Raw genomic sequence first — 20,679 nt, 5'->3', positions numbered from 1 at the left:
AATTACTAATATCATGTAAGATTTGTTCAATTGGGTTTATGTTAGGAGAAAGATGATGGTGCCATAGAAATTCACACAAGTAGCTGTCGAACACATTATTTGTTGTTCCACTGTTATGCTTATGCTGAAATATAGCAGACCTCCACAATCTTTTAATGGTTTGTGTATATTGATCAGGTGTTTGATAAAAAAAAAAATTTCAGCACAATTAAGCATAAAAAGTGTAATCTGTTATAACAGCCAATTATCACTCACTAGTAGTTTCTGAGGCTATATGATTGCAAATAATCACCATATGATCTAGAATTGCAAATAAGAAACATAATTTCTTTCACTCACTTATTCCACAGAACATTTATTGGTGAACTAATAGCTTAAATATATTTATATATATATAATCTTTTTTTTTTTTTGTAAATAGGGACTCATCTATTTCAATGACTTCACTCAGGACTCTAATAACTGCAGGACATGCTAACAGTTTAGACACACAAATTCTCATGTAAACAATTGTTCCAGTATACAATCATGTTGTGACAGACCAAGTACTTTTCACAGAATTTAACGGTTGTCAGTTAGAACAAAATTACAACTGGTGTACGTACAATATATAATTATGTATCTTACTGAATATAGCAGGCCTTCTAAATTTCACTTAAATAAAAAAACATTATGTTAGAAAGACTATATCATAGCATTCATTACTTGAAAGGCTTGTCTGATATTGGTCCCATAAACAACTGTATATAACAGTATTATGCGTCAAAATAATTCAAAACTTTTACATCACTAATAATGAAACATAGATAAGATAATTTATTTTAAAACAATATAAATCATACAGGAGACATTTTCATGGCAAAAACAGAAAAGTAGTAACTGTAAATTACCAACAATAAATCAAAATTAATAAATATTTCAATACTTACATATTCAATGTAGCTGGTTTCTGAATTTGTAATATCACTTGTAGCAGAAGGATTTACTACACTAGCAGTTAGAGTAACTTGAGAACTACTTAAGCTAGCATCAACAGAAACATCATTATTGTAATTGGCTAATGAGATACTGAACTGTCTATATGAATTATGGCTGCTGAACAGTGGTATTCTATTTATAACTCTAATATTTACATTATTTAAGCACTGTTTATTTAAATAACAATGTTGCTTACTTAAAATTTCATTAAAATTATTATTATTATTAATGAATAGTACGTTTGAAACTGGTAAGTGTGATTTTACATCGTGAAAGTGCTTTGAATAAACACTATTGTAGTAATGTTCAGCCTAAAAAGAAAATGAAAACACAAAATTAATGTTAACACAAATAATTGTGTAATAAATTTGCTTGCTCTCTTATCAATAATATTATTAACTTTTTCACCTGAGTTAAGTCCCTCATAAGTTACACAGCATCTGCACCCAAAATTTGGTTATTTTGCAATATATACGTGTAATATACATTATTTGCTGACAAATAATTTGATTCAATTAAATTTGGTAAAAATAAGGTTAGATTTACTTAAGTTGAGCAGAATCTTAAATTGTGAATTTATCAGATAAATGATAAGTTTCTGTCAAATTTATAATTTACTTATAAAGCAACTTAACCTAACCTTAACCTTGACCTACACCTGATTAAACTCAATTAAATTTCACTTAAACCAGGTTATTTACTGCATAAATAATGAATACTGCATGTTTACCAAAATACACACCTGAAGCTTAACTTAACTCAATATAGCCTTAAGAGAATCTATTCTCATTCTTAACTTAATTTCACTGAAACCAAATTATTTATCCCAACAATAATGAATGTTTGGTAAGGATACTGTGTAATCTATAAGAGACATAACTTAATCATCTCAAAATATTTTCAGTCATCTTTCCAGCCATTCTCAATAACTGATGTTGCTTCCATACTAGCATTAGCAGATTTAATTCTGGTAGTTTTTTTTTTTTTTTAATTAGGCATACTCACACTAAGAATGTAATACAATTGTGTGTGTGTGTGTGCATGCACATGCATACAACTCACACATATGCACATGTGTGCATTTGAACTGTGTCTATTTATCTAGTACATCATGTGTGTTTTTGTATTTGTATTTTATTGTGTGTTAAGATGTAGATTTTTTTGTATACTTGTAGAATATTAACTCTGTTGCAACATAGTCAAAATTTTCTGACCACCACAAAGGCACAAATCACACATTTACATTTACCAACATCAACAATAACCTCGCCATCTTGCACATATATAAAAAAGATCATACCTTAACACAGATGGGCATTTATTTATGTTATTTGATTTCTGTTGTCGTATAATGTTTTACAAATACAACTCATAAAATAAACACAAATAAGGGAAAACAAAAATATTTTAAAATATATTAATTTTAATAGATAATAATGATAAAATAACAAGTGCCTCATCAGTAGAATGCAAGATTACCAATTGCAGCACACAACACTGAACACAGTAAAACTTTCTATTGGTAATTAACTTAAAAATCTAACTAGATACAGACTAATATTAAGATCAACAACCTAATTACTGTCAGTCAAAAATCCATTTTTTGCAAATAGCTTTTCTCCAGAAAAGATTGCAACAGATACTTCTTGAAATAAAATAAATTTTTCTAACACTTACAGAAAGTTTATTATAATATTTTTAACTATCATCTGTTCCTTCATGATCTTCAGAATCGTACTGAAATATTCAGCCACATCTAAATTTGTGAGTTCATTCTGAAGTGTATAAACGTACAAAAACAAACAAGAAATGAGTAAATACAATTCAAATCTAACACACTCTTTTACTTCATTCAGAATACATATCTAATTAATAAAACACTGCGACCCTAACATCAACTCACATTAGTATGGAAAACAGCAGTACCAATCACTGAAGATGTTTGCAAAGATGACTGAAAACATTTTAATAAGTTATTAAAAAATGTGTTGATACAATTTGGTTTTGCTTACCATTACAAAAGTTCAAAATTTAAATTAATATCATTGATGTTATGAACAAGAAATAACAAATTTTATAAACCTTCTGGAGTTCAACTATTTTTGTTAAACATAAATGAAAATAATAACAGTTTGGTTAGAATTAGATATAAAAATGAAAAAAAATAAGATTATATAAATTACATATTATGTAATTCTAGTCATTACAGTAAGATTGTACATTATACAGTTTTCATAACACACATACTTAACAAAACCAGACAGTAAACATATCACAGTTACTAGTGTATTCTGTTCAGAACTGATTCTAAATCTATAATTGTACCGGTCGACAATGTATTAGAAACATAGACAAAATTATAATCTTATTATTCATTTTGTAATAAATTAATTATCCCAGAGCTAGTATATTTGCTAATAATTTTTAAAAATCCCAAAATGTCACATTTTTGTTACTATACCATTAATCCCCTCTACCATCATTCAGTATTTCCACTAAACCACCGTTGTTAAATAAGTAGATTAGTGGTGAGGGTACTGGGACGTTGTCTGTGTTTATTCCAAGTAAAGAGCAGTCTTTGTTTATGTGTTTTTTAAGGGCAGTTTACTTTCAAAACATTAAGTTTTCACCACAGAGCTTGTAAAATCTTACTAGATAAAGATCGGTATATTTATACATAAAGCCATATGGTAGATCTATAACAAAAAAGTGAAAAAAGCTTCTTTTTTTAAATTTATCTGTAAAATTGGGAATAAGGGTAAAAACTGAGACTTCATGTAAGTTGTAATATGACTAGTTTAATTGATGAAAAAGAATAGAACTCTAAGCCATTTAATATTTCTATATTGTGGCATGAGTCAATGAATCATTCTGATTGCTACTTTAGGTGTAAAAATACAGAATAATACTAAAAGAAAAAAACATAAAATTGAATTTTCAAATATGTTACCTGCATTGAATGTGAAAAATCTAGATCTCATGGATCATTATAGAATAGCAAAGAGCAAGATTCAAAAAAAAAAAAGGGGCCTAACTAAAGAGAAATTCTTTTGAACTATGTGACCATAATGTCTTGTATGCCCCTCTTGTTGAACCTGTAAAAATTTTTTTCTCCACTTACATCAAGTTAAGATTGATAATTTTTTTTATAAAAGCCATGGATAAAGAAGGCAAAGAGTTCAAATATTTAAAAGAATAATTTCACAATTAAGTGAAAGCAAACATAAAGAGGGCATGGTGTTAGAAAATACTCTAATGATGTTAGAAAATATGATGTGATTTATGACCCTGGTTTTGAAGAAAAACTTAAACCAAAAGGAATTAGCAGCATGGAAATCATTCGTGAAGGTGGCAAAAGTATTTTTAGAAAACAAGAAAGAAGAAAACTACAAAACCTTTGGATGAATGCTTCTTAAGACCAATCAAACCATCAGATGTTGAATGTTGCTAAAAACCATTTTTTATATTTGCATAACAGTTTCATTCGTGGACATCCGAATGCAGTAGTGATGAACAAGGAAAGAGATTCCACCAGGACATTAGAATCATGAAGACAGCAGGTGATGGGACCTGGAAATGAAAGGTGACTGCTGCTGGTTTATAAAAAACGATTTCCACATAAAAGGAAAAAAAAATTATCAAAGTTAAATCATGTTAACAGTATTTTATTTTCTTTTGCTATAGGCTTTTTCCTCTTTGCCTATGTAGCTAAATAAAATGTTATTTCATGATAAATAAAAAAAATTAAAATATCTTAATAAACCATAGTTCTGATTTCAATTTCTTCCAGTTTTTGATATGTGAAATATGGCTAATAAAAAAAAAAAGAAGTGTTAGTGTTTTGGCAGTTACTTTTGAATTTTCTGCTGCAAAATAAAGTAGAAACACATAATTTTATTGAAGTTGCACAAAAAACGTTTTTTTTTTTACCAGTATTATTGAAGAGAAAATAAATCCCCTAGCAAAACAAAACAGTACTTACTAAATTAAAGATAACTTTAACCTGTTCTTCAATGTCAGACACTGTAAAATGTCACAGTGATATAATTCTCCATTATCAATTCATGAAATTTAGTTTCATATTAATTCATCAGAAATTCTTTACAAAAATTAATTATTATTATTATACAAGATACATATATATTTGGGTGATCTTAAAAGCCTGTGCAAAGTCTGAGAGTTGGCACTACTGCTGCTCATTAGTGATTCAGTTAGTAGCATCTTTTGGAAGAACGCACACCAAGTTTTGACCTGAACAATTAACTTCTCGGTGTTTGGTGTCTGTTTGAATCAAGAAAGTAAAATGAATTGTTTAAGATTGATGACACATTTTTATGTGTTGATTAAACATTACGTAATGAAGGCCAAATTGCTCAGTAGACTAAAAAAAAAATTGATAAATATTATGGTAATCTGTACCTTTGATTAAAACACTTACCTGGTTTTAAAATCTCTGAAGTGGTCATACCATCACAAGTGATGCCAAATGTTCTGGATGCTTATTAAGGTCACTACTATAGAGATCATTGATAAAGTGTTCATGATATTAAAGTGTATTGGATGACAGAAGAGTGATGATACATGAAACTGCTAGTGCTGCGGGTATCTCAACTGAATGGATTTGTCCCCATTGGAAGAAATGTGTAGTAGTAAATGGTAATTTGGAAAAATAAATGTAAGTTTTTTTAGTAAATAAAATGCACTTTTATGATATATTTGTTTCATTTGTGAGTTATGAATGACTGAATTACATTTCAGCTATTCTTCATAATTGCAATTATTATATTATACTGTCCACACATATAATTTTATGGGCCAACCAATAAATAGTACACACGTACAACATACTGAAAAAATGTGTGACACTACAATCTTGACAGCTACCTAGTCAAGCTCATATGGCATCACCAAATAAAAATTAGAACATTGTTTCCTTTGAGAACCTTCAGAAATCTGTATCTACTGGTCACCATAATAATTAGATAAATAGATTATTCTAAATTAATTAAATTAAAAATAAATAATAAAAATTGTGACATAAATAAAACAAGAAAAACAGCTTTGTTGTGTAGCCAAACAGTATCAGAATTTATTCATATTTATTGTTATCTCCCTAAGATATATATATACATACACCCAGAGATCACAATCATCATGCTGTAGCACAAATGAACAGGTGCTACATGAATAGTTTTAGTGAAGTTTGGTGGGATACTTCCAAATTCTAAGTAATTCAGGGAATGGGTAATGTATCTATCTATACAATGATGCAGCTATCCTTGCTCTTTAATTTCTGAAAGAAAAACAGTTTTTTTATAATATATATTTCAGCTAGTTAACACAAAATCCTTGATCAGTAATGTGATGCTTCCATCTAGGTAAAAATACTTTGAATCTCCTGAGAAATGGGTGGAGTGGATATCTGGTGCTTATAAGATCCTTGAGATTTCCTCCAAGTCTTGTACATAGTTCCTGAGACAATAGACTGTCCTTTCTCACCAGCCACTCTTTTCCTTATTATTGATATTTTGTTTCCCAATATGCACTGTAGGTCTAATCCTGCTACATCCTCTACACTAAGCATGATAGTTGGACCAATAGAGTCACTTTACTCTTTAGCATTTCAGGTATGGTGATTGCTTGCGGACCAACCAGGGAAACCTCTATCTTCTTCCTATATAGTGGCTGTTTAATAAGCTCCATCATAAATACCTATTGAGTAAAGCTAGACCTTTTAATCCCTCCTAAAATACAAAAATTCTCTCTTTGCAATAATTTGGTAACAATTTCACAAACTGCTGTAGGATATAAACTACACAAGCATTTCTAAAACCTGCATTAATCATGTTCATAAATAATGAAATATATGTGTCTGGAGATTTTTTAAAACTATTTTAACTTATCAGAAGAGACTAGGAAAACTGATCTTAATGAAATTTACATCATCACCATGGGTATTTAATATGAGTTGAATTTAAACCAAAAATTATATAGCAGAGTGAGTTATAAAAAAAACAAAGGAACAGATTTATATTAGCACTTCATACACATCACAGCTGAGAAGTAACACAAATAAGACAAACAGTTACGTTAAAAATGTATAAAAATTCATTTTGAATAACAGATAGAACATTTTTAATAAAGTTTTTGGATATACTTTCAGTAAGAACAAATATCAAAATAAACAGAAATAAATAAATAAACGGAAAAATAATTAAATAACTTGTACTGATAAATATCGTAAATATGATACTATTGGACATACCGTAACGTACAAAAGGAAATACCGGTTTATTATATTTTACACATTTATTTAAGACCGTTCAACACACAAATACGCTCATGAACATAATTAAATAAATAAATTACTGACTACAGCAGTTATTAATGAAAATACCATTTCACTTACATTTAAAAGCCCTTTTTCTGTCCTTATTCTATTAATCACTTTAAACATACACCTGAAAGAAGACATTATTACTTATAAGTTTTAATTAAATCAAACTTTAGCTAACAGAAAATAGGATGTGTTAGCATAGTTTTATCGCATAAACCCATTTTTGCGCGTCATAAAATGAAAAATTATAGATAAACCCCTTTTTGCCAATAATGATACATTTCATTACAATATAGGTTATGTTTGCCTATACAGTACGGTGTTCATGTAGTTACAGATCTCGATGAACTACTTGTAAGAATATAGTTAACTGTGTTTTCCTTGTATATACAGAACTTTAATTTATTACGCTTTATCACTGCGATTATTTATGAGTCTAAAAATACGGTACTGACAATTTTTATTGCATTATTCCTATCCTCCAATAAACAAGACACTATGCAAAACAAAAAGTATGAAAAGAGAGCAAGTTCAGCCACAAAGGATCTTTGAACCCAAATATTTCTAGGTTTTTAGTCCTAGTTAAATAATGCAAAATGCATTAATTGCCACAGCATTCATTACAGAATAATTTTGTAATGATGTTAAGTTCCAGCGGGATGGATATTTGGTAATACTTATACAAGGGTTTTTTTTTATTTTTGATTGGCATTTTTAAACTAAATTCATAAGATTAGCATTAATTTCTATGAAGCTTTAAACTTACATTACACAAAAACATATGTGACCCTTCTTTGTGTTTCACAAATAAGTAGAAAAAATATTCTCATTTTTGTTCTAATCTTTTTTCATCACTTCTGGTAAGAAAACTAAAGTTAATTAACATTTATCATTAAAAAAATGAACAAATGGCTATTCATTTACATGTGCTGGTATTATCATGTAGCTCTATATGTTTAAATGAAGGACATCCATAAATAGTCAGGTATTTAAATGAGACTCAGGAAAATTGTGCCCATTTAGGTTCAGAAAAAAAATAGAAAAGAGGTGTGAAAAACAAATTATATTACTGCTATATTTTCATTGAAACATTTTAGTAATATTGAACCATTTTAATGTATTAAAATCTTTCAACTCATAAACTCTACCTACAAATTAAAATTTCACCTTCATTTTTTTGTCATAAAGGCAAAGTCTTTTATTTGAATTACAAGGGTACGGAATATATAAACAGAATTAAGCAGTTGAACAGGTAATGTCAATAAACAAATAGACTAAAAGTCACTTGAACAATGATTTGCAAAGGCTGAAGTAACAAGAAGTAATGCCTCTGGTTTTTTTCTGCAAAAGCAGAAACCTCCTGCAATTCTATTAAATCCTAAAGCAGAAAGTTGAGAGCATGACCCAAACTATAAGCCCCTGGTTAATGTGACTGAAAAACTGCATGATTTGTAGTCAATGTATAATAACGTTATCAAACTCTTGAATTGATCAGAAAGTAAACATTCTATAAAGTTTACAGCAGACTTGCCCAACATAATTTCAAAGTAATATCTGGCTAATTGAGAAGCCAAATAATTCTACACTTAGAATATCATAGATCAATGTATGATACTTAATGCTGTAAAGAGTGGAGCAGAGGTTTTTTACATGTTTTTTCACTACTGAAAAAAACTTCAGTTGTTTTAATTATAAAAAAAAATGTTACATTAAATAATAATATTTTTATTGCATTATTTAACTCAACATACCTTAACTGGGTTTGAAAAATAATGTCAGTAAGATGACAACCGTCTACAAATTTGGAGCCTCTCCTCAAAGCTCTGCACGGCTTTCTCCAACATTTCATTCAACACATCTTCAATTTCTTGACAAATGGAAATTTTCAGGTCTTTGATTATGTGTGGCTTGTTCATGTACATTCTTGATTTCAGGTAGCCCCACAAAAAAAGTTACAAATCGATAGATCGTGAGAGATTGGGGGGCCAAGAAACATCACCAAATCATATGACATGTCCAGGAAACATTTTTTGAACCACTTTAATCGATTCTCTCGCCATGTGAGCTGTAGCGCCATCCTGTTGTTAACACATTTCTCTCATGCTCACCAGATGCCTTTCCAGTTCTGAACGCAGGAAGTTATTTAACATGTTAATGTAGCGTGCTGATGTCACTATAACTGTGGTTTCCCTCCTCTTCAAAAAGGTTAGGACAATCCCTATCTTGGAGACACCGCATCACACGTTACTTTTGAAGTGTGGAGAGATTTTTGGTGTAGTTCGCGTGGGTTCTCCGACGCCCAGTATCGACAATTCTGTACATTAACATAGCCATCCAGATGGAAATGGACTTCGTCACTCATCATTATTAGGGCGTTTACATCTTCTGTAAGAATGCCATTCATTATGCCACAAAATATTTGCGTTTACAAAATCCCTTTTTTTAGCTGCTGGAGAATCATTATTTTGTACTGGAGAAATTTGATATCGCCGTATAAGATGCAATGTAGCGAACGACATGACATACCCAACGCAACAGCCTGTCGCCAAGCGGATCGTTTTGGATTAGCAAGAACTGCCCTTCTCACTCTGTTTACGTTTTTCGGAGTTTTTCTTCGTCACAAATCCAGTACTTCCAAACGCCTCAAACTATCAGAGTATGGCATTCCGATCTAGAACTGCACCTCGACGTCTGACATTTCGACTGAAAAGACAATGAACCATGACCACAGAATCATTGTTTCTATAAAAAAAAACTACTCGACAGCAAAGTACGCGATGTTCTGCGCTCCAACACTTCATAGCGACTGAAAGTGCGTAGTGTCAGCTGTCCGTCAGAGGTCGCCAAAGGTCAATACTTCCACTCGCCGCTGAGTACTAGCAGTTTAAAAAACATTAGTTTCCTCTGCTCTACCCTTTATAAGACATGTTTGATTTTATCTGAACTAAATTCCTGGTTGCAACAAATCATTGGTATACACCAAACAGCATTCCATATGTTAACACATCTTTGCAAGATCCTTATCTGTAGATATCAATTTGTATATTTGCATGTAGAAATGTTCATTCTACAACAGTTAGATCACATATAAAAATTAAGAACAAGGGATCAAGGAGGCAGCTGTAGGTAATTGTAATACTATATTCAATGCACAAAGCTTCGGATATAGTTCCAATTGGAAATGCAAATTGATGCCTAATACTCAGGTAATCCTAGTATTAAAAACAATACCGTTGATACTATACCTTTCAAAAGAATCACAGAAACAGTCAAATGCTTTGCTCAAATCACAGAATTTAAGGGCAACTGTCCATTCCTAGATTGCATCCTAATTTCCTTTACTAAGAAAAGGATTGTTGATGTAGATTTGTGTTTTGAAAGCAAAGCTATGAACCGAAGAAACAAGTTTTCATGCTGAACGAAACGTAACAATTCTTCTATGTTATAGAATCAATCGACAAAATAGGTCTGTCATTACCTATAACTTTGGAATCACTCTTATTTTATATTAGCACTGCCCTTAAAATTTTTATTTAATAGCTTAGAATTAAATTCTTTAAAATGTAATACATTTTATGTACTTTTACTGAAGAGAATTCAGCTCAGTTTGTACACCCATCACAATAATTTTAGTAGCAGGGTAAATAAAATGAGGACATTTATATTTATTTTTAAATAGGGTATGTAAGACATTATGTTGGTTTTCAGCCTACATACCCTATTTATTCTCTATTGGCTAGTGTTGGGGTCTGGGGCTAAACAGGAATTATATGATACTATGTAAACACTGAAAAATCTTGTTAAAAATGCTCAGTTACAAGATAAATTAATAAAAGACCATTTAAAGGTTTAGAATAATGATAGAATCTTTTTTCTTATGAATATTACAGAAATTTCCAGATAACCCATGTAGCTTTCTAGAATCGCAGACCGAAGGAGGCAGCCGCGTCCATTATTCTTGACGTGTAATCTTGTCTCAAGTCGATCATACCTGAAACATGTGGTTAATTGAAACCCAATCGCCAAAGTACACCGGTATCTACAATCTAGAATTCAAAACCGAATAAAAGCAGTCACCTTTATTACGATTCGAATCTGAGAATTCTCGACTTAGAAATCAGTGATTTACGACGAATTTTACTATTAGACCAACCCGGCGGGGTCAAGAAGAGAAAGGAAAATTTAAGAAATAAACGGGGATCATTTTATTGTTATTGAATGACTTTGATATGTTCATATAATTAGTATTATACAACCTAAAGAAATAAAAGAAAGCTTTATATGTTCAATTGCTAACTATTTCAATTGTTCAACTATTGCCAACTGAGCTCTACATGCTCATGTATTATGTATCGTAAAGAAATAATGAAAAGATTTCACGACTCAAAAAACATTTCATTTCTCCATTTTCCCAAACCAGCAAAATAAAACGATGTTATTGCTGGCTGGTGAGGCTAATGAAATTGGACTTTGCACAGTATAGTCAGGAAGGAGAAAACCGTCAAAACCGTGGAGTAGAAACGTGAAGAGGGAAGTACAAAGGCTAACAAATCTGACTACTGGCGCTTCTACCTCACAAAAGGCAATTACAACAAAGCAGTACCTTACTGCTGATTCATTATTCAGGATCATGTTAACGTCTAAGTACTCAATATGACTGGGAAAAATGTAATTTTTTTACATGTTAATTAATACACAGCACATTTTCAGGCCTGAAATCTTCTAAGATATATATTTATATATATATTCAGTTTGTGGTTAAGAAAAATAAACACTAACAATATAAATGTCAGATATAAAATAATTATATTATTAGCAATAATTAATTAATTTGTGGGTAATTGTTGTATTATATAACTCTTAAGCAATTTAAAATAAATACAAAAGCGCATGCGTTATATAATGTTTTGACTAAAGTAATAGAAACATTTGGAAAAAAAGGTTTTTTAATGAAAAAAAAAAAAATGCAAAGAGAACGTATGCATGCGTAGAATATAAACTAACATGACTGCATAATTTTATTATTCCTTGGTGGTTGTGTAATCATTTGGTTAGTTGCGTCTAAGAAGTAGTTTATAGTTTTTATGTGTAGAACGGATTTATTTCGTTCGTGTAGTCACGGGATTTTTCTAAAGTGTTATAAAGTGAAATAAAAATGCTCAAATACATTCTCATTCTGTTACTTATATGTTGTGATCGGGCCCTCGCTTTGGGTGGAGTTGATTTTGGTGATGTTTTGGCTTTCATTTTGGTTGTTGGAATTAGTTTCATTGGGATTTGCGCATGTTTAGGATGTTACGCCAGAAGAAGAGCCATGGGATTTGATGCGTTATAAATTTATAAATATGTTTTTTTGTTCGATGGTAAAGTTTTGAGGTTATTTAATCGTTAACATTATTGGAGCTCCTTATTATTTTATAAGTTATTGAAATCAAATTATTTGGTACATATCTAGACTGTTGAATGCTATAACAAAATGCAGAGGGAAGAAAAACAATTGGAAGCGGCACTTGATGCCATTATTATGCGGGTGAATGATTTGAAAAATTCAATTGCTGCCATGATATTTAAAATAGAACATGAATATGAAACCTTGAATTGGCCAACATTCCTAGATAATTTTGCTTTATTATCAGGTCATTTAACATCCCTTTCAAAAATGTTGACGCATGACAAATCACCTCCACTTCGCAATCTGACTGTATTACCTTTATTATTGAGCCAAGAGCGTGATGAAGAACTATTGCGCCTTACTGAACAGAGAGTTCCAGCATTTGCTCATGATGTGGTTCCTGATTACTTGAGAAGCAAGCCTGAACCTGAGGTAGAAAGTAAAATGATACAGTTAGAACATAAAGCTGCTAGTCTTTCTTTTGAAACTACTCAGAAACAGATGACTGCTTATAGTAAAGTAGTCAGTCATGTTTGGGAAATAGTAAGCAAAGCAAGAGAAGAATGGGAGAGTGAAGGCAGTGCTCGTGGTGGTGCAACACAAACATCATCAGTAACAGATACGCATACATTAGTTGCTGCTGTTGCTTTAGGTAAAGGTTTGAAGATGATGCCACAAGGTGTACAACCAGGATCCCAAGGGATGATGATGGCTCCATTGGGTAGGCCTGGTAGTGGTGGACCACCTGGACAACCAGGTCCTGGTGGTCCAATGAATCCAAATCAGCAACAGCAACAAATGGGACCAGTTGGCAAAGCTCCTAGTGGAATAAAGACAAATATTAAGGCTGCTACACAAATTCATCCATATGCACGATAAAGTAATATAAATTATCAAAGTAAAGACTGGTAAGTTGATAAGTAGGCTATACTATTGTAATGAATTTTTATATCTTTTATTTTAATAAAAATTGTCTATGCTGCAGGTGTTAAGTAATGAAATAAAATATATGAAATTATAAAATAAATAAATAGGTGTCTGTGGGAAATAAGTTCATATTACGGAAATTAAGTTTTTATTTGTTTTAAACATTGTGTTATTATGTTATAATTATTTGTAAACATACTTTTGAGTACTGAATTTACGGATTTTTTTCTTTATAAATATGAATGCAGTTTTATATGTAATTTAGATTTAATTTTAATCTTTCCAATTATTCAATAAATGTTATATTTAATATATAATTTTAAAAATTGTTCATGTACCAAAACATTGAAGTAATAAACCAAGAAACTAATTGATCTAGGTTGATATCAACTTTTTAAGTTTGGATAATCTATAATTCCAAATTGTAGGTAGGTCAGGTTATGAAAGTAATTCAGGTTTATTTGTGTTGTATGTGCTTCATGTTGCAATTTTGTAATTTACCTTCATTTGTGTTGTATGTGTTTCATGTTAACATTTTTTTTAAATTGTTAGATCCATTTTACAACTCATATCAATTTGTTTTAGTTCTTTCATTTAAGTATATTGGCCTATACAGTAAAAAAATGTCCAATCTAGTCATCCAATAGTTTACTAATCTCATCGCATTTATGTTATATCAGAGTTTTGGTGATATTTTTCATATTTCCATACTTTTTTAATACATTTAGTTTTTTTTTTTTTTTAATGTGACATGATAATAAAATACGCAATAATAATATATAACATTTTTTTCTAGAATAAATATACTTAAATTTGTTTTACGTAGTGAATTTTATTCTGTTGTTAAAATTATTAAGTTTATTCAGTTTTGAAAAATAATTTAAGTTAATACTTTAATAAGTGTTTATTCTGTTTCTTATGCTTTACAAAAGAATTTTGAAATTTTTTATTTATTTTTTAAGTTGTTAAATGTAGATTAATAATATAAATTTTTGATAAGCTGGATGAAATCTGATTTAAAATTTTTATGAAAAAATTTAAAACTATCTTATCTTGTAATGAAGGAGTGACTACTTAGTCCCTGAAAAGATCTACAAACACATTTTCATGTATTAAGGAAGTGAATTGGTTGCAAATTAACAATACTTGTTAAAAGTTTTAGGTTATGCAGATTATATAAATTGTTTAATTATATTAGAAGTTTTTTGTGATTTGTTTTGGAATACATAGCTTATTACATAAAAGTCTCAGCATTGTTGTCAACATTAGATGAGGACTCATCTTGGTCACTGTGAAAAGATTTCTACGCTTAGTGATGTAGGACTTGTTGTTGTTTTGACATCTCTATTCTCTTTCATCTTCTTGATTCTCTTTACTTTTTTGTCCTAAGTAACGTTGCCTTCATTATATTCTTCATAAATATTTAACTAAAAATCTTGTGTAGTACATAGCTAATTAAAATCGACCAGCTTTTATTTTCGATTATAAACCTTTCTTTATACAGGTTTTTCATTTCTGATTACAATAATCATTAATATTTTTATTTGTTTATTGTTTTGATGAATTTACTAACAACTGCTCTTCTGAATAACAGTGCATGGAGGAATGTATAGCCAGCAAATTTTCAAGATTTATATTCATTTGTTGACTGTTATATTTGAATGTGCTCAGGTACTTTTAAAGCTTTTTCATATTTATTCCCTTCTACCTTTCCTAGACATATCTAGAATTGATTATAAATTCTCCTTTCTGTAATTTATTTCAATATTAGATGAGTCAGTGTTATTTGTTCAATTCACATTGATAAGAATTAGGTTTTTTATATTATATAGCTGATTTTAATTTTTCTTATGTGTTACCGGATTATTATAATTTTCATTTACACTATTTCAATACTGTGAAAGTTATTTATTGCAGAAAGTAGGTTTCCTATATAATGCTTTTTTTATAATTTTGTGTTTCATAATTATGCTACGCTGTTATTGTTAGTTGATGAGTGTGTCTAAATATGAAATCCACTCAAAATTGTTTTGTTGGTTAACCATTTTCACTCTTAATGGTTACTGGTTTGCTTTTGTACCATGGATTGGTATTTTATCTTAGGACAGGAATGAAATGTCTGTACTCTAGCCTCATCAGTCATTTACTGTAAGGAATGTACTTTTTCTTTAAATCAGATAAGAAAGGGGAAGGATGCACTCATATGGTTTTTCTTGTGTTCTTATCTCAGTTGCCTCTGCTGCTAATTTTTTGATTCTTAAAAATCCCAGATTGTACCAGTGTGAAAGAAAGAATGAATCTCACTTCCACATCTTTTGATTGTTACTTCAAGGTGATAAATTTTAGTTGTCTCATTTGTCCACAAAAAAAAAACAACAGTGGATTGTCTAAAACTGACTATCTATAACAGAAGAAGGAAAGAAGGATTTGCTGAATGTTGATTAGATTAAACATGCTGTTGTGCTTTGGCAGTAATTGAATAGAAAAATCGTTTCTTTTTTCGTAATTATGTTAAATATAAATTAACATACAATTGTGAGATGTATGTTTATTGCTTTTTTTATCATATTTATTTGTTATCAATGTACTGTTATGTTTTAACTTGAAGCAAGTGCCTATGTAATAGTTATTATTTTTCCTTTGCATATTTTTAATGCATTCTCATATCATCTTTTATTAAAATTATTTTCTATAGTCTGAAACTAATTTTGTTTTTTGATTTTTAATTATGAAGATTTAATAATTTAAATTTTAAAATAATTTAAATTTAATAATTTTTATTCATATTTTGTTTATGTTAATTTGTATTGAAACTTATTTTCATGGATCTGCTGTGTGTTGCAAGTCATATTTTTGTTAAGAATTCAGCATGGAAAAAATGCTTTTGAATTATTTTTTTTAAGATAAAATTAATGTGCGTATATTCTAGTATTTATTATATATAAATCATTTACAAATGTTTAACTCAAATTTTTTGTTAGTAATAATTGTAATTGTAAAGAAATGTGTGGTAGAGTAGAACAAAGTTATCTTAGCACAACCACCTTGCAGCATGGTCAAGATATGCTAGACTGGTGGTAGTAAGATTGGGTCTGTGAAATTACATACAAACACCTGTACCCACACGCATTCCTTTGGTGCACACAATACACATAGGTGACGAATGGCAACTAGGTGTGCTGTTTGTTATTTTTCACGAAATTTTCTTCTTGCATATTTTATGTATTCTTTTATTTTTAAAATGTTTTTTTCTTTAATTCTCAATTTTATTTTTCAGAAAGGAAAAATAGGATAGTATTGATTGAGTAAATTATAAATGATGCTATATTATTTTGTTTTTTAATAAGCCATGTTTTATTTAAGTCAGTCAAGTGGCTCAATGCCATCCATACTATTGTCAATTACATTATCCGTATCATTGCAGTCTGATATCTCAGACTCATCACTATCATTAACTCATCACTATAATAAAATTTTCAGTTTGCATATCTGCAACTGCATCTGTCTCTGGAATATGATTTTTCAAATTTTAAAGCATGATTGCAGTCTTCAGCCATAAATTCAGAAAATTTTTCTTCTTCCATTTGCTTAACTTCACCAATATTTTGCCGAGGTAAAACATTATCTTCAGATATCTGATTTTATACTCTTGCCCAAATCAGCTCAATCGGGTTAAGTTTAGGGTGGTATGGTGGCAGTATTAAAACACTCTGACTGTAATATTCCATTATTTTGTCAAAATAAATTGTTCCATAGTAGTGGACTTTATTTAACTTTTACTAACCAATTGATAAAATTGGACTTAACATCTGCGATGAGCATATACTATTTCTAGTTTGCAACCTTTCTAATAGCATTTGCTTTCAACAGTCCAAGTTCAGAACCTGGTTTAATTTTCTATTATTGTAAGATGCATTGTCGAAAACTAAAACTGAATGAGGTGGAAGATTTTGAATCAATTTTGTTTTCAGCCATTTTTCATAGTTATTGGCATTCAAGTCGCCATGGCAATCACCTTGTTTCTGACCTGATTTTAATATTAAAATTGTTTACGCCAATGCGTAAAGTAGCTTTAATCCAATAATGTTTTTGTTATTATTTTGTCTGCTGTAGTCATAATGATTCTTAAAAACAATTTCTATTTAACCAAATTAATCATAATTGTTTTTTGTTCTCACCAATTTTAATGTTGTTCTCAAAGTTCCTAGTAGTTTAATTTTCTTTGTCTGCGATGATGTCATTCTTCCACTTGTTCGTATTCAGAAATTTTCTTATCAGTCTTACATAATTCTTTTAATGGTCTGCTTGTGTATAAAAAAAAATAATCGTTGTTATGTCTATCGTTCCCAAATTCCCCACGTTTCTCTTATCGTCACCAACCTATGCTGTTACCTTCTTGCACTAACACTTGCACACTACCTGTTGTCAACACACACACACTCTCTTCTGTCTACGGCCTAGTTTGTTTCCCCTCTTCTCATCATGCCACCTTTCTTCAGTGCAGGTCAAATTTCCACGGTGTGTGGATGCCTGCGACTCTGTCATGTTTTCTCTCTCGTTTAGCGTGGTAAAACTCGGTCGCTATATCGTGTTGTTGTACTCGTCAGTGTTTCGTGATTTCACACATTTCTATGATTGTTTTGCCTCATTTCTTTGATAAGTTAATTTTAAATTCAGTAGATAATGTCTAGTGTTGAAAGTGGTTCAGTTACTACAAACCAGCCAAATTTATCGAAGCAGGATCTTTCCAAACTGGTTATTACAAATTTGTGATGCTGCGTATTATTCGTAAATGTTAAACCTCCTGAATTTTGATTCATTAATATTTTTACACTTTGCTCTTAACCATAAAATGAATTTCAATAAATTGCGTACAGTGTTTACATTGTCTTTCAAGCGTCTTTATTGTAGATGTTAACATAATTTTACAACTAAATATTTACATTTTACTTCATATATTTTATTAACAGCTACGGTCTGAAATATTTATAGTTTTATTTTGCCATGGATCTTGATGTGTTTAAAAGTTTGTGTTTTGAATGCCTTTGTAAGTAATACAATTACTGATATTTATTTATGGATGATTAAATAATTTGATTTTCAAAAAAATGTCTCGGACAGGAAGCTATTTTGTATGAAAATATTTGGACCATTACGTCAATAAAATCAACATTATTCAAATATTTTGTAGATTTTTCTTTTTAGAAATTAGAACTTCATTTGATCGTTATGAAATAGAACACTAATTATAAAATATTTGTAAAATGCATAAATTTGTTAAGTGCAGAGATTAATTTTTATTTATTCATGAACTGAATTCATATTACTTTTCTTAAATTAATCTAAAGAAAATAATCCCTGAAGTGAAATTATGATTTTGGACTTCTTTGTAATTAATATTGTGATTTGATCTAGTAATATTTATTGCCCATCTTGTAGTGTGAATAATAATGTATTTAGTTATTTAAACCGTTTTTAGACTCATATTTAATACAATAGATTTTCAAAATGATTAATTGAAAAATGTATATTTATGTATTTGTCATTTAATATTATAATAGATATGTTGATTCAGCTGATATCCTTGTATAAATACTGTGTAGGATTAAGTTAAGTTTATTTTGTAATTTCATTTAATTTTTTTAAGGTTATGATTTAAAAGAAAAGGTTGGAAGTTGTTTTTTTCTAATTAAAGTCCAATTCTTTTGGCAAAAACGAGCTATGTCATTTTATTTTGTAATTTTTCCCAACAAAAATACCATTAGAGACTTCTCCAGTTTCACCTCCGGCGTGCACCATTATCAATCAGTCTGACCTCTTGATACAGTTTTTTTGCAACCTTGAACAGAGTCATCAGTCCAAAAAACGTTTTGTGCAATTTGAATAAATATAGGACTTGTCAGAAGCTGGTCAGCCTCCATGGCGTGAGTGGGCTTTCATCCAGAGGTCCCGGGTTTGATTCTTGGTTAGGCATTTTCACATGCTACAAAAATTGTCATTCACTCGGCCATAGTTTCTATAACTTTGTAAATTAAAAAATATTTATGCATTTTAAACGAATGTCGTGTTTTTCCACTAGCGGCTTTCTGTCATCAGCAGTCTTTGTTTACCGAAAACTCATGTTCTGTAAAATCTTTCTTAATGTTTCGTGCATAAATTTGAAATCTAAATGTTTATGTTCTGTTTTCAAAATTGCTAAGAATTTATTTAACGTTGGTAATTTTTTAATGGTGTATATGAAAATTATATACAATGTTCCATAATGCACATTTTTGAAAATCATTGATACTAATTTTTTTCATTCTTTTTCGAGATTTTCCTGGTGTAGTGAAATTTTCATTTTCACCAAGTTTATTTTTTTAGTTATAATTTTTCGCATAATGGGAACTGAAATGCCACATAAATCAGCATTGCAAACTTGTGTTTTTCAACGTAACATATCAAGATTTTATTATGAAATTGTTTGTAGATGCTAAATTGTTTTTAGTCTTGACTTCTTATAGCACTCCTATCCCAGTGTACAATTAATTAGATCTTGGTTTTGAGGCATTACACACCATAATTCTGTACACTATAATTCTAACTGAAAATACACCAACTGCGGAATTAGTATTGAAAATACTATATTTTATAAGAACATTGAAAATAGCAAAAAATACTATTTTTACTGTATTTTACTCCTGTGAAAGGAGTATTGATAAATACTGTTTTAACAAAAAGTAATACTATTTTATTAGAACCATGTGAAGCACTAGAAAGGAATGTTACCGATGGTCACCTTCCCCCTCCATAAACACAGAAGTTGTTCTGTGTTTATGTTCTATGTTAAGCGCATCATTGTGTTTACGTTAAGATAACTTTGATGCACTCTACCATGTATATTCTATATTTTTATATTTTAAGTGTATTATTAATTATTAAAATTGTAGTCTCAAGTACAATTAATTCAAATTAATATATTATACTGTATATTTTGAAAATACTAAGCAAATTTGGTATCACTGGATCATTCTTTTTTTGATATTAAATTACTGCATTACTTTTA

General features: G+C 29.8%; 2 protein-coding genes across 5 annotated transcripts in view; one reads left to right on the top strand and one right to left on the bottom strand.

The window, feature by feature from the left end:
- The window catches only part of LOC142329144 (mitochondrial inner membrane protein OXA1L-like), a 39,862-nt gene extending 32,220 nt beyond the window's left edge, over positions 1 to 7,642 (bottom strand). For 3 of the 4 annotated variants that reach the window (XR_012757427.1, XR_012757428.1, XM_075373482.1), the window contains exons 1-3: positions 7,388 to 7,642; positions 2,882 to 2,932; positions 930 to 1,289 (exon numbers count right to left, since the gene is read on the bottom strand). Coding sequence is in view for 1 of the 4 variants with exons in the window: in XM_075373482.1 (XP_075229597.1) it covers positions 930 to 1,289; positions 2,882 to 2,932; positions 7,388 to 7,453 (477 nt within the window). In the remaining 3 variants the exon portion in view is untranslated. The remainder of the gene's footprint in view (positions 1 to 929; positions 1,290 to 2,881; positions 2,933 to 7,387) is intronic. The other variant, XR_012757429.1, reaches the window with a different exon arrangement.
- Positions 7,643 to 12,276: 4,634 nt separating this feature from the next.
- MED8 (mediator complex subunit 8) lies at positions 12,277 to 20,679 on the top strand. Its single transcript, XM_075373800.1, has one exon. It carries the CDS (start codon positions 12,792 to 12,794, stop codon positions 13,584 to 13,586), a length of 795 nt encoding a protein of 264 aa, XP_075229915.1. The 5' UTR covers positions 12,277 to 12,791; the 3' UTR covers positions 13,587 to 20,679.

The sequence above is a fragment of the Lycorma delicatula genome, chromosome 8, assembly GCF_047948215.1.
Source record: "Lycorma delicatula isolate Av1 chromosome 8, ASM4794821v1, whole genome shotgun sequence".
Lineage (NCBI taxonomy): Eukaryota > Metazoa > Arthropoda > Insecta > Hemiptera > Fulgoridae > Lycorma > Lycorma delicatula.
Note: the sequence above shows the minus strand (reverse complement) of the source record. Positions and strands in the feature narration are given on the sequence as shown.